A 26,356-nucleotide genomic window follows, 5' to 3' on the forward strand; every position below is an offset into this window, starting at 1 on the left:
CTCATTAGACAACGACTTATAGCATATGAGCCATGTGAAAGGCCTACATGGCTCTCCTGTGAAAGAAACTGAGTTTTGGATCTTCATAATAAATAGTTAAATAGGAAAGAAGTCATGGTTAATTTCACCACAACAACAGTATAGTGAATAAAAAAATGTTCCCGTCAGTGTAAGCATTTTACAAAAGAGAGTGAGTGTTAAGGTTCAAAGTAAAAGCAGAATCAGATAAGGCAGATCAGTGACACACAAAAGAAGACATTGGGGGAGATGATGATCACGTGTGCTCCTTAATATTATAACAATGCCCACCGTCACATTGCATAGAGAGCACTGCTTCTTCCGCTCGTACGGGGTGAGTTTGGGAGCGTAGTCGGTGCTGGCATGCCTGCCACTGCTGAGTTCTGCAGCCTTCTCCTTCCTCTGCTCAATCTGTTCCAAGTGTCTCCTAACGCTCTCATCATGCTGGTGGAAAACGAATAGAGTGAGACACAGCAACATCTCAAAACTAAACATTCCTTGGACAATGAACCAAAAGGCGAGGAGTAACAACAGTGGAATAATATATATTATTGCACAGAAGACAGTGAAAGGAATATTATTTATAGGACACTGAATCCCCAATCTAACCGTGTAAGAGCAACAATTTGGGAAATGCAATAACTCAGAAGTTGTCCACAAATTCTAAGAATGGCATAATGACAGAGAGATGTATAAGCAGATAGCTAATAGACAGACCCATTAACGTTTCCATCTATTAGAGCAGAATAATGAATGAGGAGTGAAGACTGTAAATAAATACTTAATGATAACAACCAAGCATGCTTCCAGCATTTCACCAGGTCGTAAACATGATCTTTTTATTGTTTTCTTTAAAAAAAAAATTTTTTTAAGGCTGCATCTGGAGAAAAATAAAAGTAGAGAGAACTTCCTACATATTAATTTTGTAATTGTTTTTCTGCTTCTCAAGACACAGAGATAATGCTTAAGTTTTCCACCAAATAGGGTAACATTAGACACCCCCTTTCTGGCATGCACGAGGGTCATATTGATGCAAGATGCCATGTGCAGGCCCACCAATATAGCATGAGCAGCAGCATAGTGTCACACTTCGCCCATGTTATATCTTTATTATCAATAATACTGCACTCTAGTGCACACAAAGTGGTCCGGCTGCACTTTTTAATATATTTTTCTCACTGGCGTGGTCTACAGCGGTCTAATTTTTTATAATACCAGCCATGGGCTTGGGCCTTAATGGCACTTTTTTGTTTTAATGCCTGAAGATGGCGGCTTCATTGGCTTTATTCATTCACAGAATTTGCATGCACTGGAAATACCACAGAGGAGCCAGGTCCTCGAAGACTCAGCTTTTGGGTGGGGGATGCAAGTTGACCTTCTGGCTCGCACGTCCTTTACTGCCCCCCCCTCTTCTCAGAAGAGAAGGGGTTACATATCACTTTGGGGAGTGTGTCCCCAGAAGAAGAACACTGGGAAACTGGTGTTCCTCTGTGGCCTCACACCGGCACTGGGACTGTCATCAACTTCACTGACGTGGTTAAAGCCCAACACCTTGGGCTTTTAAATGATATTACTGTAAGATGTGTAGAATCACGATGTTAGGGAGCATTGTGCCCAGTTCATGCGCTCTACATGCCCAGCTGCCCGCAGTCCTTACAGTCAGGACACAAGCCTGGCTACGGCAACTGTCTCTGGAAATTTGGGCTATTGGCAGCTAAGGAAGTTTAGGGTACTAAACAAAATGTAACCATAAAGAGGTATCGTAGTAACAAAATTTTGAGGCTAAAAAATTAAGTTTATCATTTATAATAGTAATGGAACTGAAACATGCATGGGATGGACACATGGCTATCCTGAATCTAAATCAAGTCTAAGTGAAGGTCCTTTTTTTTTTTTTTTACTTAACTTCACACAAAACCATTCTGCACTGGACTTTCAGTTTATCCCCCGACTTTTTCTTGGAGTCTCAAGCAGGGTTTGTTTTCCTTGTGAGCTAATTGCACTATTTAACTTACAATTGCCTTAGGCACTGAAATTAAATCATGAACATTACAGGGACTCTTTCTGCAAAAGTCTGCTTATAAAGTACACTGACAGGTCAACAATCATTATATCATACAACAAACACTTTCTTGAAATGGGAATGTTTAGCCATTGATAAAAGTGCATGTGCGTTTAAACGTGATCCAGTGCCATCCATTGTGTCACAGCAGAGGTTGCGGGATTAATAGTAATGCGTGATCAGTTCTCAGCAGTCAGTGCTAGTGTCTATGCATATGTTTTCACAATAACGGTATGCCCAAGCATTCGAACAAACAAAATGCCTCCCCAGGTAGCGCCCCTTCTCCATAATCACTAACAGAGCCCTCATCTGATGGGATAAATGGGGTTTTGTGGCTCTGAAAAGTGAGTAGCATTGGAGAGGTCATGCGATAATCTGCAATGTAACAATGCTAATTGACTCAAAACCCAGGATGCGGTGAAGCAGTAACACAGGAGTCTGCTGGAGAGCGCTCTACTCACAAACACGCAGATAACATCTAAAGAGGGGGAGACTGGCCTGAGGCAGAGAGATCATTATGGGGAAGGCCCCAGAAACATAGGCTTCAGCGGTGGTTTTCTCCACTAAAATAAATGACATGTCCTGTCCTTCCCGAGCAAACTAGGTGGGCTAGATGCCGCTTATCTGTTCTCAATATCTGTCTTTGGATTCTATGAAATTAGGTGAGGGAATGCTTTGAATCAGTCGTCCCTACAGAATACATACAAAAAAGGCCCCAGGACTTAATTTGTGACTAAATAGAAAACATAGGTACGCATCTTAACTCCTTCAAAGCCAGGGGGGAAAAAACTGTGGATACAAAGCGAGTGCTTTGCTTTACTGTGGGCTCTGCTGTAGTTACATGATTATTTTTTGATTTATATAGGGTCATCATATTCAACAGTGATCTATGTGCACATAAGCCACATGCCCTTCTGCCTCCTTTATGTTTTACCTTGAGTTGAATCTTCTTCTGCAGCTCCTCCATTGCCTCCTGCTGTGCTGCGGTTAAAGCTGCCAACCTTTCTTCTCTGTCCCTTTAATCAATTAATGGCATCAATTAGTTATCTTGTTTAAATGTTTATATAAGCGCACACTATAGAGTACATTTCATTTAGTTAGGCTTCATGTAAGTTGCATTTATGGCAGGAGTATTATTAAGTACACAGGATCTGCCGCACACAAACAGCCACCAACTTCTGAGGCGTAAGAGTTCAAAAGTTTTAAAATAAAGAGATAATCTGCAATTTCACAGACACAGTGATCGAAAACCAATACAAATTCAAAAGATATAAAGGCTGTGAGTGAAAAAAGCAGAAGCTAACATTTGTGTAAATATATAGATAGATCAAAAAAAACAGTAAGCTTTTTTTGGGTGATTTCTTGTCATCTCCTTTCTTCAGTGAATTTGCCGATAAATGGGAAGTGAGAGGTAGCTTTGTGTTTATGTTTGACTTTTATTGTGAATTAAATGGATACAATATTCCACACAGCACTATACAAACTTCCAAACATTTGTGAAAACAGATTGATTCAAACATTCTGCCAATGAGTATATATGCTGTCAGATTTGGGTAATATAGTGGATATTAGGGTGTTGTTTTTTGATCAACAAAGTTGCCACCAGCCCCCTAAGTGAAAAAGTGGGGGCACACCAAATGGGAATTAATTCCTACAAAGGTGACTGGAAAGAAGAGAAAATAACTGCTAAAGTTAAATTTTATCAGAAAAAAGTTTAAATTAATAAAAATGAGTGTACTTTTGTTGCTATATTGTTAGTTATCCCCGAAACGGGGGTTTTTAGTTAATTTGCTCTATCTATCTAACTTATTTGTTAATGTCATTGTTGGCCATAAAACAATCACAAGTCATGTATTCATAAAGAATTATGGTGCGCTGGAAAAATCTAGTCAGGATGAATAAAATAAAACTACACAAATATGTTGAACCTGAAGACAGTAGTCTGTTCTGTGCATGGATAGGAAAGGGGCAAGATCTTGTGGGCATTCCACATACAACATATGATACTTGGGCAATAGATCATTCCAGCCATCACAGAGCAACATTTAAACAATTATTTCTTAAGTCGGGGATTTATCTACATGTTATTTGGGAAATGATTTACGGACTTGGAAATCAGTGACCTAATTTAATATTTACGGCTGTAGGACGTCCAGTTTTCCATTTGAGCTGCATACGGCCTAAACCTCTCTCTAATGGCATATAAAATCTTGCGAATCCGGATAATACCAAACTGCTTCTCAGCCTTTCAGTCGGATACTTAACTACAACTGTCCCTTTCATAAGAGGTTTAATCGTCACCAGATGTAAAAAATTGACTTTCGTATAAGTGAAGACAGACATTTTTAAAATATAGAAAGAACATTTTAGTGGAGAAGTTATGCGTTGATCTTTCCACTTCCAATGTTTAATCATCTCTGCCAAGTTGTTTATCTGGATTTTGGGCAATGACACTCACCAAAGTACGATGCGTATTAGTCATATTAGTCAGGAAATCACCCCTTATATTTAAGATTTTATTTTTTTGGTTTATTTTTTTTTGTGTATAGCACTTTTTAGTTGGTCAGTACCGAGCTGTAATAATACTCTATGGAGTAAAATCAGGACAACAAACTTTTAGGGAAAGTCTGGAAAGCAGTTACATTTTCTGGAGCTGCCAAATGCAAATCACGGACAAGACCAAGGAGACGCCAAAATGCATATCTGGGCTTGTGGGCACTATCAAGGAAATTTGTCTTTTGTGACAGAGTTTTCCTTTGTAATTCTTCAAGTCAGCTAAAAATGTGATGAGATGCTCCTGTGTAGGGTCTTAATGAAGGCTTACTCCATATAATGGTATTACAAATGATTGAAGGTAATACTATGCTAAAGTATACCCGGAACACATTGTTTTTAAATGTTTATGTAGTAGTTCAGGAGTTAGAGAAGAGCTTCGCGGTATATGTGCAAATGACTTTACTGACCTCATTCCCCTCTGTAATGCTACCAGAGCCAACAACTCCTAGCAAAGGAGGGCAGTTAATTAAATTGGAGGAATATACATGCAAATTCTGCAAACAATTTTGGATTTCAATCATGCTGTTCATTGCAATCACTTGTTTACAAAAGAGAAATAATTAACAGTGTTCCTACCCTTTTCCAAAAGGACCTAAAGCGATATCTGCTAAACCAAAAATGCATTGCAATACATATCTTTATGTTTGAACCTCTTCGATGAAAGTTTTGAAGTTCTGGTCTTATGATGCTATAAAAAGATATCGAACTACAACCTTTTGCACCATATTTAGTAAATGTGACAAGTCCAACAGGAATTGTTACAATTACACATATAGCAATCCATAAATGTATGGATAGTTACTAATAGTAACATTGAAACATAGAAAGTGACGGCAGATAAGAACCATTAGGCCCATCCAGTCCGCCCAACTTTCCTTTAGTACCTGCCCTTATCCTATATCTAGCTTGGCCTTATGCCTATCCCATGCTTGCTTAAATGCCTTTACTGTATTAACATCTACCACTTCTGCTGGAAGACAATTCCATGCGTCCACTACCCTTCTGAAAAGTAATATTTTCTGATGTTACCATTAAACCTTTGTCCCTCTAGCTTATGACTATATCCTCTTGTTGTGGTAGTATTTCTCCTTTTAAATAAACTATCTTCCTTTATCTTGTTGATTCCCTTTAAGTACTTAAATGTTTCTATCATACCCCCCCGTCACATCTTTCTTCCAGGCTATATAGGTTAAGATCCTTTAACCTGTCCTGGTAAGGTTTATCCTGTAATCCATAAACCATTTTAGTAGCCCTTCTCTGCACTTTCTCCAACATTTCTATATCCTTCTGGAGATATGGTCTCCAGTACTGTACACAATACTCCAAGTGAGGTCTCACCAGTGATCTGTACAACGGGATGAGCACTTCCCTCTTCCTACTGCTAATACCTCTCGCTATACAACCTAGCATTCTGCTAGCATTACCTGCTGCTCTACTGCATTGTCTGCCTACCTTTAAATCCTCAGAAATAATTACCCCTAAATCCCTTTCCTCACACGTTGAGGTTAGGACAGTATCAAATATTCTATACTCTGCCCTTGGGTTTTTATGCCCCAGGTGCATTATCTTGCATTTATCCACATTAAATGCCAGTTGCCACAGCTCTGACCATTTTTCCTGTTTACCTAAATCATTTGCCATTTGGCTTCTTCCTCCAGGAACATAAACCCTGTTGCAAATGTTTGTGTCATCAGCAAATAGACATACCGCACCATCAAGACCATCTGCAATATCACTAATGAAAATATTAAAGAGAATGGGTCCAAGTACAGATCCCTGAGGTATCCCACTGGTAACAAGACCTTGTTCTGAATATACGCCATTGGCTACAACCCTCTGTTGTCTGTCACTCAGCCACTCCTTAATCCATTCAACAACATTGGGATCTAAACCCAGAGATTGCAGTTTATTTATACGGTAATCTGTAATCAAATAACACAGGCCAACGGAACTCTAATATATTAAACTGGTTTATACAATTGTGTTTAATAAATTATAAAACACAGAGACTGTGAATGTACAACTATTGTGCTATTAACCTGTTTCTGATTTACACTTGCAAAACAAGTGTAATGCAAAACAAGCAAACATAATTCCACAAAGTGTATTCATTTTTTTTAATGATGTATATGGCTGAAATCTACTTTTTTGCAGACTGTTTTCTTGCTGACATCTCTGAAGCTGCCTGGATCGTAAGTGCCAACACAGTAATGATGAATGCTGTTGCAGTATCGTGATGGAGTGGCCTGGTAGACCCCTGTCTACTGAAGACACAATTCAGATATTCGAGATGTTAATGAAATATGCACTTCACTAGAAAAGCTGTAGAGCTACACGCTGGCCCTTAAGATTGTCGTCTGGGGTGACCTGGCAAGTGCATAATTCCCAAGTGTCCCTGTTTAAGATAGATAGTCCTCATTGGGATCAAAATCCTTTTGTTTTCAAAATAGCCAAATATTTAGGCAAAAATATTTGAATCCCTAAGTCTAGTATCTTCACACTTGGTGTTACTTTAAAATGAGGGTGCTCCTAAAATACAATAAAGTTCCTGGAGGAGCTCCATTTTTAATACCGGAGTCCTGCTTTTCCTAATTCTTCATTTTACATTTTTTTTTTTACAGTACAAGAGAAAAGAAAATTAATAATAATAATAAAGAAGGATCCACAATCAAAGCCCATTAGTGAAAAATCAATGGTGATTATGTATAAAAAAGTGATCCTACACCAAAGCTGGCATTGCATCCAACAGAACTTGCTGTGGACTGGCAATGACCCACCAAAATCTTTTTATACAGAACCACCATTGTTTCACAAAGGTATGAGGATGCAAACGTATGCGTACCTTATGAGGTATGAAACCTTTCAGAAATGAAGGCAAGAAGGAACTATTAGTACATTTGTTAGAAAACAAAGAGAAATAAAGTGGAGAGAAGAATTAAGAAAAGGAAAGGGGGAGGAAAGGGTAGACAGTCACCCGAGAGTCAACTCCATAACTTTCAGCACTGGGAGACTTTTGACGCAGAGCCCACCATGCAATGTTTCTCCTGACAGAGGCAAAATTAATGGAACTCTGTGGTAGGGATGCTACAGTTGTTCCAAGTACTTTCCATACCTGTCGAATAAAACTGACAAGGATACGGAAGGTGTGCCAAAAAGATCGCTTTGACAGCCTACAGTAATCACAATCAATTTAAAAAAAAGGTATTTCCAAAATCACAGCAGAGAACTGATTGTTCTGCTTTAGCTTAAGGTTTACGAAGGGAAGGAGTCCAAAGTATATCAACTTTTTCTGCCAGTAACTTACAAACAAGCTCCTGCAGACCATGCAAGGCTACTGGATGAAACACACAGTGATAGTCCTAAGGATATCAATACTGGAACAGTTTAATTTTAGATTAATAGAAAATGGTCTGTATTTTAGGTGACAGAACAAACAAAAGCCATCAACAGCACTCTGATCAGCAAAGGATGGGGGAGCACTAAAATATCTTGATGCCCAACCACTCAGGGTAATGACACACGGAGACACTGCATTTGAGGTCTGACAGCTGCTCCCGGAAACGTCGGTAAAAGAGTCATTAATATTGCTGAATAATAACAATGATCTAAATGGCACAGTGAAAAGGTCTTAGGGCAGGCCTGTAGATCAGCTTTATAAGCAAATGTCAGGGCTTTGAACAACCCGGTTACCCAGCAGGTTTAAAAGCTGCCAACAAGGTGTGCCATACATAAGATGACAGGAAGACAGAGACGCTGGAGTAAGCGAACAGCAAACAAATGTAATCACTTTTTACTGAAATCGGATCTCCCGTCACAAAAGGGACGTGTCCGGCATGTATGCAACTGCGATAAAGCTAAACCATTTTTAACTAATTGCACTATGCCACAAAATACAAGATATTATATTTTTGGAGGATGATAAATACTTCACATTGACTCCATTGCTAGAAAAACACATCCACATCTTATAAAGTCAACATGCTTTCTCGGTGAAGTGCTATAAATGCACTTCTTTATTAAACTAAGGGTGCCATAACATCTTGCGAGTGACTCCAATATTGGGGGGACTTTCCATGTATAATTGTTCCTGCATTATACTCCTGTTTTATACAGTTTTTAGAACACTGAGAAAATTTGACCCGATCTGCTGTTTGACATCTTGTCTTTTAAGTGCATTACAGATGATTCATATTTATTTTTTTATTTGATTAATATACTACACAATGATGGTTTTGGTATTTATTTACGTATTTCAGTGATTCTGCACCACTCTGACTGTATGTTTGTTTGGAGCTTTGAAGTGCAGTGGAGAGTGCTGTGGGGCAGCGTTTCACATAGAGCAAGTTACTGATTTATTGCTGATCTATTGGTGTACACACATCCTACACCTCTTTTGGTAGTTCATTTGCAAAAGTAAGATCAGTGAGTTTTGTTTCCTCTAAGGTGTGACATCACTAAAATCGTTAAAAAGAAGACTTGTTGAATAGATGCAAAGTGATACTATTCGTAATTGTTTCTTCTCAAGCAGCATAGGACTGGTGTATTGAGAACGCCACTGGAAGCCCCAAAACATGTGTTTCTGCAGCTCTTTATCTTTATATAAGGTTTACTATTAATCAATAGCAACACTATATATGCTGCTGTGCGCATGGTATCTCTATATCGTTATTTCAGATATGCTTATCAGCAGTCCAGCAACACATTATGGATATTCTGCAGCATCCAGCAGCTACTGATTTAGAGAATTATTTTAGAGGAAACACTACTAAGGAGGGACACAGCCTATAATTCTGTGTTTTAAATACATAGCAATTATTAAAAAGACCTTCAGACAAACAGCTTACCTGGCTCTCTCTCTGGCTGCATCCTCCCTCGCACGCTCCTTTTCAAGCCGCTGCATCTCTATACGGGCCTCTTGCTCCTTCCTCTTCATTAATAGTTCCTCAACACGGGCCTGGCGCTCAGCTTCCAAAACTCGCTTGCGTTCCTGGTCACGGTATATGGTTGATTTTAGCCATATTTACAAGGACACTTACTTACACTTTTACTAATCCACATGTTATCTTGTGAGGAGGGCTGGAAGCAAACCAGGCTGCTATAGTCCAAATACACATATTATAGAAAACAAGCTGTAATACTAGGGTTAAGCACATGAGAAGAAGGGGTTCATATTAAAGCAACAGTCTGTGTCAAGAGGAGTTCATGAGTTCCCATAAATTACTGTATCTGTTTAGGAAGGTATTCTATGAAACAACATGAGATTTTAGAAGGGCTTTGAGCATTTGGAATCAACTGGATCGCTCATTTCAAGTGAAACTCTCTTCCAAGATAATTATACATATGCAACAGGAAGCACGGAACAGATATAAATCATGACAAAACTTTTGGATTTGCAGTCTCTAAATCCAGGTGTAACTGTGGGTTTTCTTATTTTGGATCAGGTCCAATGCTACCAGGTCACGATTTGCGTAGTAAAAAAGGCTCCTACAATTGGAGCTTCTACTAACAAACGCAACGCAATCACCTGCTGTATCACACTTTTAGATTATTAGTAGCGGAGTGGGAGTGGAGAGAAGAGAGATACCAATTGTACATTCTGCATGTAGTAGACATGTAAATATAATTGCATTATGGAGTCATGTTAAAGGCACAGTAAGAGATTATACACACAAATCTCGTTTTAGTGCACTTATTTTTCCACAATTCAGGATTACAACTGTACCCAAACTGGTTCAATAACTATTTTCATACATTTAAAGGGACACTCCAGTCATCCTATGCACTTTAAGGCACATAACAGCTGTGGGGACCCTTCAAATGTTTGTGTTGTCTTCAAATAAGCTCATATGCATTTGCCCCTTTCCTCTATCTCCAGCTAAATGCCTTGCCGAACACATCTCTGTGGACATGTTATATCCACCTTCAGTCAGCTCAAGTACTGACCCATGGAATGCAGCAGGCAGACATCTTGTACATATATATATATATGGAAGGTGAAGCTATTCATTCCAATGGGAGCACTTTACTGTCACTGACTGTCTTTTTTTCAAGCAACCAATTAGTGACAAGAATAGCAGGATCATTAAGGAAGGGGCAACGGCGGCAGCAGCAGAGCTCACAAAGTACTTTCATATCCATTCTTCCATAGTGGGGTTGTCAGGGACCATAGACTATTAAGGGAACTATGCCTGCTCTAGTAAATTACTTTTCACATCACCAAGAGAGCCTACTACAAAACTAAGAGTGGTTTATTAAGTCAGGGGAGTACCTGTACAGCTTCGTCACGAGCCTGCTTCTCCTCCTGCCTTCGCTGCCGTTCTTCTTGAAGCTCGTTAAGTCTTTGCTCATATTCCTTTAATTTGGCTAAGACATCATGTCGCTTGTTTTGGGCTTCCAATGTATTGATAAAAGCAATCTCATTTACCTGAATGAAAAACAAAAAGGGCAAATCCACCACAGTACATATATGTTTCATATTAGGAGAACTTCATGTCAGATCCCATACAAAAAAGTCTTAATTCCTACAAATACATTTGTTTTCCTGGCAGGTTGCATTCACTTGCATCGTATAAAAGAAGCCTAGTCTTGAGACACTATACACATAGCTTTGCATTAATATCTTCCCACATCACTCTAATCTCTGCATTTGTTATTCACACATGTAGTCTCCTACACAACATTCTGAGTCTCACGTATCTAAACCTATCTGCATGTAGAAAAATGTTTTTAAAGTTCCAAAGCTGAGTAAGCTTTGTATGCGAGGTGATTCCTTTGAATCCTCTAGTTAACCAATGATGCTTTTCTTGCATTCTATTAAATGAATTATAACAAATTGAATGTTTTAGTGTTTGATGCTGCCTATACTCTCACTGTTTGCAAAGAGTTATTTAGCATGTTACCCAGAATGACAGTCTGCCAAGTAAGGCAAGCTCTGCCTGAGTACATCACGCACTTCATGCAAGATATGTAATGCCTATTCCATTGGTATTTATCTTAATTATCTCAAAAGCCAGGCATTACATGTAGCGCACAATGGCATCTCTGTCATCGTGATTACAATGGGTGTACTGTATTGCCCAGATTTGGAAGACTAACAATCTTGCAGAGTTCTGCCTAGACATACCATAAGATACCAGCTCTGCCGCTATTCTGATCATCTTACCTTTGCTTCCTCTTCCTGCGCCTTCTTCACAATTGCTTGTAATTGTACCTCCCGCTTAAATTCAGCATGGAGCAACTTTTCGTCCATCATTTTACGCCTCTGCTCCAGTAATTCCTCTTTCCACTTCCGCACTTCTTTCTCCTGTAACACAAAAACATAATAACTCTGTACAAGGTAAACTTGTAATGTTTTATCTAAAGAGACAACACAAACTTTCTACTATTCATGTTTACATCATTATTATTATCAGTTCTTTCAGCATACTGTAAGCATTGTTGAATATTTCACACTTACAGTAAAAAGATTTAAACAAATTACACTTTCCTACCTTTAACCCTTTTACTGCTAGAGAGAGAGAGAGAAGAAACTCAGTATGGCCAAGAACCAAAAAGAGAGAAAGGAGAGTTGAAAATTGAAGGATTGAAGGGACAGTGAGAGAAGACTGGGTGTATCATAAGAGGGGAAGGCTGGGAGAAAGGTAGAGACAAGTTTATAGACTTTTGAGATTAAATTAAGCAACTGATGATGGAAGAAGCAGAAGTAAAACAGCCAGAGAAACATAAATATTCCTGTTTTAGAACTAGAGATTAATTAGCCAACCAGTGTCAGGCATTGGGCTTGAGTCTGGACTAAGGCTGTATGGGTCACCCAGCTATGGCTAATGACCCTCACTCCACGACGATACACCACTAACTTATACATCTTATTATTTTTTACCTTTAATGAATATTTAGCCAACAGAGTCTGCCGCACTGCAAACTAAAACATACACATAAAGACAGCTTCAAACTGATAGGAACAGTATGCCTCTGGATGTTAGACCAGTTGATATTACCAAAACACATGGGACTACGATGGGGTAAAGTTATTTGGAAAGAAAGGCGAAAAAAAGGCAAAGGAAAGAAAATTATTTTTATTATGGCAATAATGCTCTGACATATAAATTAAGAATCACAGGAGCCGTAGGGTTAACCTTGGTTAAATTTACCCTTTCCAGCAGTTTTTGAACCTTAAATGCTTTTTCTTCCCGTAGCTTCTCCCGCAGCTGTTGTGCTTTAAGTTGCTTCTCCTCATGCTTCTTTTTCGATTCAGCAATTGTTCTAGAAGAATGAAGACGTATAGTCAGTCTCTACGACTTTCAAACACGGAACAGCCCAATTATGGACCTAGATGGAAACACTTAATATTAACTGGTACAGGAATATTTTGTTACGCCTTCTAGTTATCGCACCTTTTTCTTGATGGTGAAGAAAGCTTTTCATGCATGTGGATTCCGTGTCCAGGAGGCCTTGAAGGTTCTTCCTCCACAATGTCTCCCCAGGATGTGTTCTGCCTCCACGATTCTCGAGCTAGAACAAGAACCAAATAAAGGACAAAGCAAAATACTTTGTAATTGATTGTAAGAGATGACACACATTAGTTATAGCTCTGTGACACAGCACACAAGTATTCTGCAGGGTTTCTCTCTATGCAACAAGAACCTGTAACATATGTCACTGTAAAGGCAAACAAAGCATTTTAGTTTAGGGATATATTCAAGAGATCCCCCAGAGGTGAATATTCCTCTGTATATATTTGCATATTACCTTCATAATCTGCTAAAACTTCATTCCAATCCAAGGAATTGCCATTGAATGACATGCTTCCACTTCCCATGCTAGCCTGAAAACAGTAAGACACAAATCAGAGATGCTAACCCTTTAATGCACTTTATGTCTGTAAACGCTATAGCCTAGCCATTATATTTTAAAACAAAAAGCAAAAAAAAAGTGCATTATTAATGCCATCTTTGGTTGGGTATATTTCACTACACAACTACTACAACATAGACCTGAGGGAGTTGCATGTCATAAAAAGCTAATTCATTGCTCAATCCTCTGACATTAATGAGTTGAAATCGCATATGTATGAAAAACACTGAACGCTGCTCCTTCAGAACAAAACATTGGGCATCCCCTTGAAAAGTGGACACACATAAACCCAAATGGAAAACAATCATTTATGATAACTCAGATTACGCATATACCGCTTAACATATTATGTTAACAAAGCAGGCTCTATACACAGTATTCTGTTTTGATCTGTTCGTGTTTAAATCAAAGACAATGTTCCACATCTTCTGCTGAATAAACACAACAAATTTTATCATTAATAACATAATCTCATCACTGTTAAAATTGAAACAGTTCTTTAATCAGGCCAATTTTTGGCCCACCTGTAAAATTAAATTAGAAGAAAATGTTTCAGAAGAAATGTTGTCAGACCGGCACATAAAAATATCTGTGTTTTGCAATCATGTTAAAAATGATTGAGGGAAAACAAAATTATATTATTATGGTCGAGATAAAGGGCACATGTGACTTTTTTTTTTACATAAAATATTCAAACCAGCAAGAAGTGCAGATGCTTAGTGTAGGTGGAAGTTAAAGGACTAAACTGTGACCAAGAAATACAACAAAATGGTGCTTGAATGGGAGTCTTTCAAAAGAAATTGCTAGTGTGTCATCACCTTGTTATAATGTGAAGGACAAGGATTTTTTATTTTTAAGTGTTAGACTGTATTGAGTGAAACTTACAGAAAAATCACTTTCATTGTCAATCTCAATTTCATTCTCCTCGGCCTCGATTTCTCTTGTTAGCTGTTCTTCCTCAGCAATGGCACTCGCTATGGCCTCTTCATTGGCCTTTTCTAGACGATCAGCCAGCTCTTCTTTCTTTGCAAGAACTTCTGCCATAGACTGTGAGAAAAATCAGAGACACAAAGCGTTCCGGAAAACAGGGACATGAACCGTAAAACACAAAATTCCACTGCTAATACAAATCTACTTACACTGTCCATAAAGTTTAATTCTTGCTTTACACAAGCACAGCTTTTAATGGATTCCTCTGATGTGTGCTTCTTTACTAACTATACTCATTTTAGTTAATTCTAGTTAAGTTGTTTCTTACTTTATGGCAAACAATATCAATGCACAGGAAACTGAATTGGTTTTGTGATGTTTTATAGTAAGAGTACCACAATCTCTCTGAGCAGGTCCCAGAATTTGATTTATGGACTTAATTGGTCTATGAAAAATTAAAATCAAAGGCAGTAAGAGACACACACTAACACAAAATGATGTCTTCTCTTCAGGAAAAGAATGCCATAAATAATATATATATATATATATATTTAAAAATTATAATTTATTTTATAAAAAAAAAAGTCCTTCAGATGGACATCTTCAACAAAAAATCTAGAAATAAATTAATCATAACTAATAAGTGTTAGATTAAAAACGTGGCAACACCGGGCATGTGGTAAACTAGACTCCTTCATGGTAAACTTAAGTAAAAGTCCTCTAAGTGCCACAGAATCCCATCTGGGACAGAACTGCATTCAAACCAGGAGCTCAAGCACCCTGAAGGGCATTTGCCAGCGAGTTTGATGGATATCAAGAGGTATTTCAACCCCCAAAATATTGCTGAATTTTCAGATCACATTAAATAACCTTTTTCCCCAGATTATGAGTCAATTTGTAATATTTTCCCAGGATTAATCAATTAAAACATAATGCAAGCCGTTTAAGTTGAAACAATGACATAATGATGGCAAGCATGTCTGCATGTCTGAACTCAAAAAGTAAGAGAGGCCAGGCTTGTTAACCTAAGTTTTTGGAACATTTACTACTACAAATCTTCTAAAAAAAATACACAGGTGATGCTGGTAAATCATACAGGATGGAAAATGGTGTAGAAAGTACATTAATATATTTTTGAACAACACTTTTGTTTGTTATTACTTTAAGTAATTTAGGGCACATTTTCTTCACCACATCCTTGCACATAATGGACTGTATGCTTACAAGGAAGATACTTTTTCTTACTTAGCAGTATGTCTTACATGTGTACATTACTGTCAATTTCATGGTTGATTTTGTATTCTCCCTGACTGTAACAGTCATGTAACTGTAATCTAACTAGACAATGGCAATAGAAACAAAATAGAACAAAACTTTTTTTCTGTGCAAAAACAAGATTTCAAGTTCAGGCTCTTAACTCACTTAAAGGCAAAATGAACATGTAGCATGATTCACTCATTTATCTAGCATACTCATGGTTAATCATATTTCATTAAACCATTATTACAATGGATAAAGTCAGAGTTGTAGGTAGCTCCTTTTGCGCCTGAGGAAAGAATGGAAAATTGTGCCCCCCAGCTATTTTTTACAGAGGCTATTTTTTTTTTACACTGCCCGTACACACACCTGCTCATTAACTTTCATATGCACATACACTGCCCTTACACACACATACACATACATTGCCCTTCCACGGTGCCTTTACAAATACCTGCCCATAAACACGCATATACACATACACTGCCCTTACACACACATATGCACATATACACACCAGCTTACAAACAAACAAATACCAACGCTGCTCCTACACACACACATATATATATATATATATACACACACACACACACACACACTGCCCTTACTCCCCTTTCTCTTTTTCCATCCTCCATCCAATTTTGGGAGCGCAAGGTCCGTCACTCCAGGCCTCTGCTTTACTGCTCCCTCATCACTATGTGCCGGCTATTGATGCAGAGCCCAGGGATGACGTCATATCCCGGCGCTTGGTATCTATTGCCGGCGCATAGTGATTAGGGCGCACGGAAGCCGAGGTCTGAAATGACAGACTCACGCTCCCTAATGTTGGGCCGGTTAGAGGGAGATTGTGATCTCCCCAACCAGTCCTGTGCGCGGCCCTCGCAGTTGTGCCCGAGGCAAGTGTCTCTCTTGCCTCACCCTTCCTACGGCCCTGGAAAAAGTGGTGACATGGGGCAGTGTTATCATGGCCTCAGCTAATGATTTATATAAGGAGGAAACGGCACATAAAAGTAACAAGGTAAAAGTTGTTCATGTACAAGTCACATCACACCATTAAAACAAATATCCTTTTTCTCATGCTATCCCATTCTAAGCCCTGCTTTACATCTATACCAAAAACTGTATGTGCCTCAGAATCTCCACTCACCCAGCTATGGTTCATCAGCACCCCTAAGTTTCTGCAAAAATAAAATACTTTGTGAAAGTTCTTACCAATTTTCCAGAACTCACGTTTGATAGGTCCATATCGCTGCCTCGCTTCCCTTCCCCCGATGACACGATATCCGTAGCATGCGTCACCTCTGTCTTCCGCAGTTTAGAAAGGGGGTCAAGGAAAACAACGGGTATATCAAGACATGGTAAGGAAGGAGCTGGTTTGGGGGGAAATGTTCCGGTGGTCTTTATTTCTTCTAAAGCCTTGTGGACAGTGAACTACAAAAAATGGAAATGGTGGATTTGTTATATCCTGAAAAAATGTATAACCCTGCCATACCTTACATTTTTTATTGTTTTAGGCCACGTAACAAAATACTAACCATACCAAGCAAAGAGTGCAAGTTTATACGGAAACTATCCTCAATTGCGTGTAACAGGCTTGTTTGTTATAGCTATACCGCTGGGATGCAGCACCCAAGGAAGGCCATTGCTTGAATAAGTAACTGATAAACCAAACCATTTCTCCCACTCTAGAGGACACAGTACACAAAATACTAAGCAGTTAACTAAAGCTCTTCTTTTTCTGGGTGAAGAACTGAAATATAGAACTTCGCTGACTAATGTAGGACACCTAAACGTAAAACAGGCTGTTGGATTAATCAACTCTTAAGGCAAATACCAATGGCTTGTTAGCTATAAGACAATGTGTATACGTCACGTCAGTAGGAAGAATCTGATTAGAGTGTCGCACAGGGTGCGTGACATCCAAGCACTGGCACAAACGAACAATATACATTCTTGCCACGGGCTAGTGGCACAAGTAGGGACAGTGAGATGGTAGCAACAAAACAGAAAAGAACAACCACATAGGTATAGGAGACTGGCCACCAGGGGTGATGTGACGCACACTTGGACTTGGAAGAAATAGACTTACAGCAAGGGACTAAAGAGTTTGAGGGACAGAGGAAGAAATAAACATACCCAACTGATAGCAAAGACAGAAAGCACACAAGGGGACAAAATAAAGATACATTAAAAGATGCCCCTGAAAAGGACAAAGGGAAGGGGTGCGTAAGAAAATGATAAGGATAGCCTGTCAAGTGTTTTTTTCTCTTCGTTGGTGTAGCTTGTGTTTTTCCAGTGAAATGGAAACATGCTTACTGATATGTTATCCATTGCACCTGACTTTATATGTTTTACATGACATAGTCTCAACTCATGGAAAATATTACACAGCCAGGTAAGATCAGCTAGTGGATTATAAATTAAGGGTGAGACTACCTGGTAAAAGAAATACTTGTGTGGTAAGTAGGATTTTCTGCTACATTATTGTGTGGAGTTTATTAATGTTCAGATTAAGTCACCATCTGACAAATAAGCCCCAAAGCAAAGCAATGGAGATGACTAGCTTATCTCATGAAAGATAAATAAGAACCTTTTGGTTAAGACCCAACTACAATGTTGGTGGCGTAATTCATAACAATTTGCGCTAGAACAGTATCATCGGTCTCATGAACAAAAGCTAGAGTGAAAAGAGGATGGAGAGTACAGGTTCAAAACAGCACACATCAGCATGACGACCTTACCACAGCAACAGCTACTAAAAAGACTATCAGGCAAAAAACACACAAATGTATGTAGACACGTCACGTAGAACAATTCCATTACTCTCAATACTCCAGTTGATGAAAACATTTGTAAGAATATACTGAATATGTTGTTCATACATTGGACATGGATCAATCTATTGATATTTTATATGAGCTAACCTCACTAAGGGGGTAAGAATCCAAGGTGCAGTTACATTCACTTTTTTTTCTAGATGGAATGTCAGAAAATTCTATAAAAACACATGTGGGGTACATGCTACGCGTTACGGATGCCAGCATACACATATCACAATTAACTCTTCATTTCATGTTTTTTGCAACTTGGTTAGTCCAATATACAGAACAAATACTATGCAACTCCAAAAGTTAAGTTCTTTCCCATAGGCATCTGCAAATACACTTTGCAACACTACATACAGGAGAAAAGTATAGTTAAAACGATACCATTTATTGGCTAACTGATAGTTTAATTGCGAGCTTTCGAGACCAAGTTGTTAGGTCCCGTCCTCAGGCATTAATCATTAGCCAATAAATGGTATCATTTTAACTATACTTTTCTCCTGTTTTCTCAACGGCTAACACGGTACAAAACCTTTTTATCAACACTACATACCACAGACACTGCATGGTATTGGGAAGCTGATTCTGCATTTGGTGCCATGGAAGGTCTCCTCACACCACGGTGATCTACGTCAAGAACCCTTTCACTGTTTTATCAACAACTTTCTGCTGGAATGGAAGCATTGCATATGTTGCTAGTTAGTTTTACTGTAAGCTAAAATCTCCTTGTCTCGGAAAAGAAGGGTGAAAGGACTAATTGTTAAGTAGGAGTGTTTTAGCCTTAATAAAGTAGTTATGAGCTGCAGGAGAACCTCAAAACGTTATTGTAAGGAACAACAACATTAGCTTAACACAGTCGGGTTATAAGTCTGATTAGATGTTGATGAGTGATCCACATCAATAAGATGTAAATACGGGGATTGTAAAAATCTGAATTATGTACGGTATATGAGGCGGGGATGTTCTTATTGTCGGAAAAGAAGATTCACAGTAAACTGCTCTTATATTCTCTGCCACGTGGGTCCAACCTCTTTCTTTCTTCCTCCCCGGCTCTGCATAGCTTTTGCTTTCTATATGAGTAGCATTAAATAAGAAAACCGCAAAGATTTTGGATTTCCTTTTTCTTTTACCTCTGCAAACAATAAACAGTTCAGAGAGCGCAGTGTCTTGATGCCAAAACATATTTCTGCATTAAACATTTAACCTGCTCGCAGCAAATATCTTTGGTGGTTTGGGGAGTTTTCCGGAGTAAGCCTTGGAATGACATGAAGGCTTCTCAATCCTATTACTCATCAGGACCCTGCCAAATACTCTGCCCTGTAATCCCTAGGATGTTCTTTGCTTCTGTACCTCTCCTGGCAATGACTTGCTTGGAAAACATGTTTTGTACAATGATATAAATTAGCAGAAATATTTTATTTACTGTCACAGCGGGTCAAAAAATCTTGCCGGTACAGAATCCTGCTCACTGTATTGTAACTGCTGATCTTGTTGCCAATTCAGATCCCTATATTAAATACAATGTGCGTTTCTCTATTGCAAATCGGTGCAGAATATAATGGCTCTATATCAATTCATAATAATAATTCGCACAGTGAGCGTGGGATGTAAGATAAATAGGATCAGAAGACATAAATATATATTTTGAAATAGGCGAAAAGGAAGAAATATAGGCGGTATGGAGGGTATCTTATCTTAACCGGCGCAAAGACGCATTATAAGATCACGTCGTAGTTCCGCTTCCAATGAACTCTACCTGCGGCTGTAGCTCACGAATACCCAATTTAACAATTTGCACAATATAACAACATGATCTGGTGGACATTTGAGCTCCATATGTGCTACAGAGCTGGGTGTCTTATCTTTTTTCCTCAAAATGAAAATTACGGAGTTTCAGCTGGAAATGATAGAATTTCTAAAACCAAAATTGGTTTCATTGTTTTTCCAGCAAAACTAATAAACAGACATGCAATTTACATGTAAAGTTCAACTTCAAGCAGAGAGGGAAAAGAAAGAAGAAATGATATGAAATGTTATTGTACGGCTTTCTTTTTCCTAGACGATTTACTAGTCTGGCAGTCAGAGGCTTCATGTGCCAATCTGAGAATTGGTAAAACGGCAATTCTACCAGATGATGGGCTTTCCTGTATACATAAGCCTATAAATAAAGGGTTACAGAATAATGTAAGGACTTTCTACTTTACTGAGAAAGTGGTAGGGAAGTGGAGCAGTCTTCCAGCAGAAGTGGTAATGGTTAATGCAGTGAGGGACTTAAATAAGAAAGGCATGAAGTTATCTTGAATATAAAACACGGCCAATGACAAAATGATGTTTCAGTTTACAGCAGACCAGTTTGGCCAAATGGTTCAGATTTCAAAATGCCCATTTGCCGCAGATTCATTTTTGGCAGAACCAAGATGTTAGCAAGAAATAAATACCAGCCCAATAACTAATGGCCCAATGGGAATCAATACGACTAAACTAGGAGTTTAAGTGCATCAACTCATTGCTATAGTTTGAGAATGTACATTACCCTACTGGGGCTGCTAGTTACTACGTTATATCAAGGCCTTAACGGATTTAAATCCTCCCCAGAGCATATATAGCAGTGAGATCATAAATCCTGTATTTTTTTCCTGTTACCCTACTTATCATACTGTTTGCTTGTCTAGCTAATGTGAACTATTTTAAAATCACTATTTACCATGAGTGTTATTAATGTGGCAGCCATAACCTCCTCAGCTGGCAGAGCGTTTCTTTCTGAAAGCATTATGAGTGTTAAGGGTGGAGGTAATGGCTTTCGCTGGAAGATCACGTCTCTGCCAGATCCATAGACAAATCGATATCTATTATATAAAGCCATTTGGATGTTGATACAAACAAGTCAACATCCTCTTATTGCTGAAGAATGAAGCCTGTCTGAACAGCCTGAACATCACTAAGGCAGCGAGCCATAAAAACAGTGGAAGCTCCTTTCTAAATGTAGCATTGTCTGCAACAGGCTGTCAATATGTTCCTTGGCAGGAATCTCCTTTGTTGGACATCTTGATCTTACCACCACTTCTGAGACAACAAAGCGATTCACTACTTGGGAGATGAAGCCACACAGGAACATGATCCTATGATTTTTTTTTCTATCTATGAGAAATGAGTATTTCAAGAAAACCGATTTCCCTAAAAAATAAAATCATTAGTATTTAAAATCCTCAGCTGTTCGCAACTCGCCAAGTTTTGTTATCAGAAACATACAAGGAATAAACATGAAAACATAGATAAGACTGCTGTCTCTAGCCCATGATGGAAAGCAGAGCAGTGTATACTAGGACTGTTTAGTCTCCAGTAATATAAATGATCTGAATGTAATGAAACGCACCATTTATAACTCTCCTCTTTCCAGCTTAAGGTCTCTCTTAACACAAGAGAACTGATGGTAGGATTCTTTCATTCATTATACAGTGTATATACGGATGACATTACCAAAACATACAATATTTGTATATACATTTTTAAAAACTCTTCAAAGCAATACATTTCGGGGGTGACCAAGTATAAGTCCATCCTGTTATGGCACCGCTTCCAAAATCTTTATAAATCTGTGCATTTTGCCTTTCTTTCTGCAAACTAACAACACAGTTATTGTGAATCTTTGAATGTGATTAACCAGACTATAAAAAGCAAAGGCAATACATGCAAACTGAATGCTATTTTTTACAATGTCTTTCAGGTGTGGTTATTAATGGTTACAGTATATTCACTCTGTAACATCTTATTTATATATTACCTTGCGCCTGCCTGCTAACAGGATGTGGTCCTCAAAGATCTTACAATTGCAGGCGTCATGGAAAAAACAAAGACTCTAGGGCATTAAATCACAAAGTTAATATGGGCCCGTTGCCACCACCCTCCGTCTGTGCTTCTGAAAAAATATGTGGTGTACCCTGCTAAAAAGAAGGGTAACTTAATGTTGGGTCCCTTTCATTTTCATGTGCTGCTTCTGTGTGTTTTACATGCAGGTACACATATGGTGTAGCGTAAAATTTATTTTATGGATCACTTCTGTGCTTCCACTGAATGGGGAGTGTGCAATGACTACGCTGTGTTTAGGCTCACTACAGAAATGAGTCAGGACTTGAGAAATGTATGCTTTAATAAAAACTCGCACAAGATTGGTTTAGCTCTCAACACTGGGCACAACTATTGTGGGGTCAGGTGATGTTGTGTACGGACCCTGCCGAGAGTCTCCCATGTCTGCGCATAAAGGCCAAAAACAGCTCTATTATTATCTTTTATTTATATAGCGCCAACAATCTATGCAGCGCTTAATACAATACATATATTCAAGGGGTATGAAAAGATGAGAAGTCACAGACTAAGACAGACCGATACATTAGGTGGTGAGAGCCCTGCTCGCAAGCTTACAATCTACATAAATAACTCATTTTGAGAGGAAACTTGCATACCCTAATCGTCATACATGTAGATAAGTGGGCTGAGTGAACCCCCAGGATGCAGGAAACATTATATAGAGCCCTGTAATGGGTCATCTGACAGAGCCGGCCTAACCGGGCTGAAAGTTGCCAGTCCTCCCATGCATTTCAGTCAGTGGCTGTGGGTTTTGTAATCTGACAGACATGGATGATTAGCATGTTGGCCAAACGTGTTACGTGAGCAATTGGCATTATTTGCCCCATCCCTCACTGTATTCATGCAGCCAACTACAGTCAGTACACACCACCTCCTGCTCACAGAGCACATCGCCTACTCCATACCGAACACCATTTAATGTTCCACTTCACTGAGTACCATAAGTTACACGCTGTGTGTGGTTTTAATAGTCGTTCAGCCAGCATCAATTTAATTAATTGCTTGATTTTGATCAGTCTATTCTTTTGCAATCTGCCGCCAAATTAAAACCAATTTCACATAATAGCAATTATATATAAATGTAACCGTAATGTTCGCACTGTACTACCTACTGCATTAAGGATCTGTGTCGCCAATATTACTGCCAGCTGTCAGACTGTACCGTCATTCAAAAATCCAAGCTAATACATTGCTGGCGTCCTCTCGCATCTTAACACGTTATCCTGTCTGCGCTAATGAACTACGCAGGGGTATTTGTAACAGGGATCTCGCTTCCATGTGGCAAACGGAAACAAGGGTTACACGCCAGGTAAACTCAGAGAGATCAGACACACATTCCAGCTCCTATCCGCTATACCACCAAGAGATGTAGACCTCCTTTTCTCAAAGGACCTATAAAAATAAACATATATCTAATGTAGCCTCCAACATCCTAATGCTAGGCATCTAACAGTACAGAAAGGTTATGGTTTAACCTATTCCATTTATATTCGTCAGCGGTGCTACCAGAGGCACTATTTCTGTCTGTCTGTACTAACAGCCTGTCACCGGCTGTCTTTATATCTTATGGCTGAAACTCCCCTCTTCAATAAATACATCTCCACCGCACTCTGCCTACTGTACGGCCGTATTACCCCGCTTCAGCCGGCTTCCTGATAATTAATGACTTGTTCCCTATCAGTTTATTCTTTTGCAATCTGCTGCCAAATTAAAACCTAACAAATTTTTGGCTGCGCAACTCGTGTCCATCATTCATAGAAGAAATTTCCATTGCTGTTGTTATCCAGCTGGGAGCTCTTCTGTGCAAGTATCTCGCGGCTGCCAAGCCAAAAAATTCCATCCACTGACTTATTTGCTTAGTGAATCCACGTATTGATGGGCCGGTTCCACATTATATGAGGAGCACTGACCCAATGGGGAGAACCGTAATCAAAGTGATCTAATGAAGGCTACAGTTTTTGACCCTTTTATGTGAAAAACCTTTGGGGTACCTCACACATCACCTAAACTTCACATTTATAAATGGATATTATGGGTGCGATAATCATTGAAAAATAAAAACAATTCAATCTTAATTTTGGGGGAATCTAACAAAGCTGGAAGGTTTTAAACATTTTTATGTAACATTTAAAAAACAAGAAGATAGGAACTAGGTGTCCTCATTTAAGAAACGCTTAAGAACTGGAAAAAGATACATTTCTAGGGAAATAAAATAGGAGCCATAAGATACATTTTGCAAGCCATGTCTGTTGTACAATGGTTTTAGATTTTTTCAGAAACTTTAGGACATGTTCATGACACAATTTATCACAAATAAATGATGTAAAGATCACATATTTGCCTACTACGAAAATACTCAAACTTTGCAAAAAATGCAAATACAAATATATAATATATCCATGAAACCAGGAATGACACAAAATGCCAGATCCTCATACGATACAACCTCCCAAAGATGCCATCACTGAACTGGTGGCTCTGTCTTCTTCAAAATCCAAAGGCAAAAATAGCAGAATATGTTTTATTTCCATAGTATCTGAGGCAGCAAGCTCGCGTTACCAAGAACTAAAGGACATTATTATTTTGGGTGCCATTTACATCAGCCAGGAATTTGAGAATTATATACATTCTTTTCACAATTTCGGTCAGGAAAAAGTAGAAACAAAAAACTAAGCATTAATGAGAAGGTAAAAGTGTGGTCAAAGAAATGAGTTCCCTAACAGCGTAGCTTCCCGAAACATGTGACGTTCTAAAACAAATCTTCATTTTTGAATAAAAAATGACAGATATTGCAGAGGAAGGGGTAAGATTTGAACTTCCTAATAAACTCATTGTATGTATAGGTATGGTACCTGGGTTATTTCCGTCAGAGGAATTTCACACGGGCAAAGCAACTCCTTCTGAGGAGGTTCCACAAGAACCGGGGCAAGGTCGGATTTATAGATCTCGTGTGGCAACACTTCGCTTGGCTTGGAAAAGACATTCTCCTTGTTGCTGTCATCTTTTGCTCGTTGTTCTGCCGCTACTGTAGGAGAGGGTTTGTTTGCCGCTGTTGTAGATCTGGAGCGCACCGGCCTGCCACGTTGTACAGTCTCCCAGCCTTCGGCATCTGTCCGCTCTGTTGTGAACGAGAACCATCATTATTATTAGTACTAGGAATAGTGTTGACCAATGGAAGCACTTTAATATGCAAAATTTAACTGGAAAAAAAAAACACCTGCATGAGAAGCTGCAGCTCCAGAGCTGCAGTGCCCTGCCACACACCAGCCAAACACTGGCGAGAAACTCTTTCCATTAAAATCAATAGGATGGCTTTCAGTCAAAAGCAGATGTGTTTGGCCAACCAGATCAAACTCTGATTTGGGCAAAAGCAATAACTACCAATCTCAAAATCTGACTAATGACACTGAATATCTTGGCAAATTCAACACAAAAGAGACATACAGTTTATACAAAAACTCCCAGACAGCCTGTAACTATATAACTGCGCTGTATGATTGCAATATTAATCAACAGGAATATTTTAATATGATTTTTGTTTTATTTCTTTTCAATTGAAAAACACATAGAATTATTGTTCCCAACTGGAGTCTGTTCACTATGCTTCCTTATCCTTACTGACAGATTTATGGTGGACAGAAAGTAGAACGCTCATGGGAGGGAAGCATTTAGTAACAGCTTCTCAACACCAATTCAAAAGGAAACAGAAGATTAGTACCAGGTTTGTAAGCCCTCTATTCATATCCAGGGTCACAGTATTCATCAATAACAAGGGAAAGGTTATGATAACCTTCTATCCGTGTAAGAGCTATCTAGCTTTTAAAAGATGGACTACTATTAGTGTAATGTGTTAAAAAATAAAACATAGAAACATAGAAATTGACAGCACTATTTGGCACACCTAATATGTCCATTTTTATCTCAAAGCTTAATCAACCCTTGGTCTAGTGTTCTCTGGATTCTGGATAGTCATACGGCTTTGCCATTC

At 38.7% G+C, this 26,356-nt stretch overlaps 1 protein-coding gene across 2 annotated transcripts in view; it reads right to left on the bottom strand.

Annotated features, from left to right (window-relative positions):
* The window catches only part of SCAPER (S-phase cyclin A associated protein in the ER), a 115,741-nt gene that overhangs the window by 65,974 nt on the left and 23,411 nt on the right, over nt 1–26,356 (bottom strand). Inside the window, exons 8-18 of one of the 2 annotated variants that reach the window (XM_053464558.1) lie at nt 25,221–25,486; nt 16,910–17,110; nt 14,375–14,536; nt 13,385–13,460; nt 13,030–13,147; nt 12,787–12,898; nt 11,799–11,939; nt 10,905–11,060; nt 9,481–9,623; nt 3,015–3,096; nt 310–462 (exon numbers count right to left, since the gene is read on the bottom strand). In XM_053464558.1, coding sequence (XP_053320533.1) covers nt 310–462; nt 3,015–3,096; nt 9,481–9,623; nt 10,905–11,060; nt 11,799–11,939; nt 12,787–12,898; nt 13,030–13,147; nt 13,385–13,460; nt 14,375–14,536; nt 16,910–17,110; nt 25,221–25,486 — 1,610 coding nt within the window. Of the gene's footprint in view, nt 1–309; nt 463–3,014; nt 3,097–9,480; nt 9,624–10,904; nt 11,061–11,798; nt 11,940–12,786; nt 12,899–13,029; nt 13,148–13,384; nt 13,461–14,374; nt 14,537–16,891; nt 17,111–25,220; nt 25,487–26,356 lie in introns of both variants that reach the window. The other variant, XM_053464557.1, reaches the window with a different exon arrangement.

This window comes from Spea bombifrons, chromosome 4 (genome assembly GCF_027358695.1).
Source record: "Spea bombifrons isolate aSpeBom1 chromosome 4, aSpeBom1.2.pri, whole genome shotgun sequence".
In the NCBI taxonomy this organism is placed as follows: Eukaryota; Metazoa; Chordata; class Amphibia; order Anura; family Pelobatidae; genus Spea; species Spea bombifrons.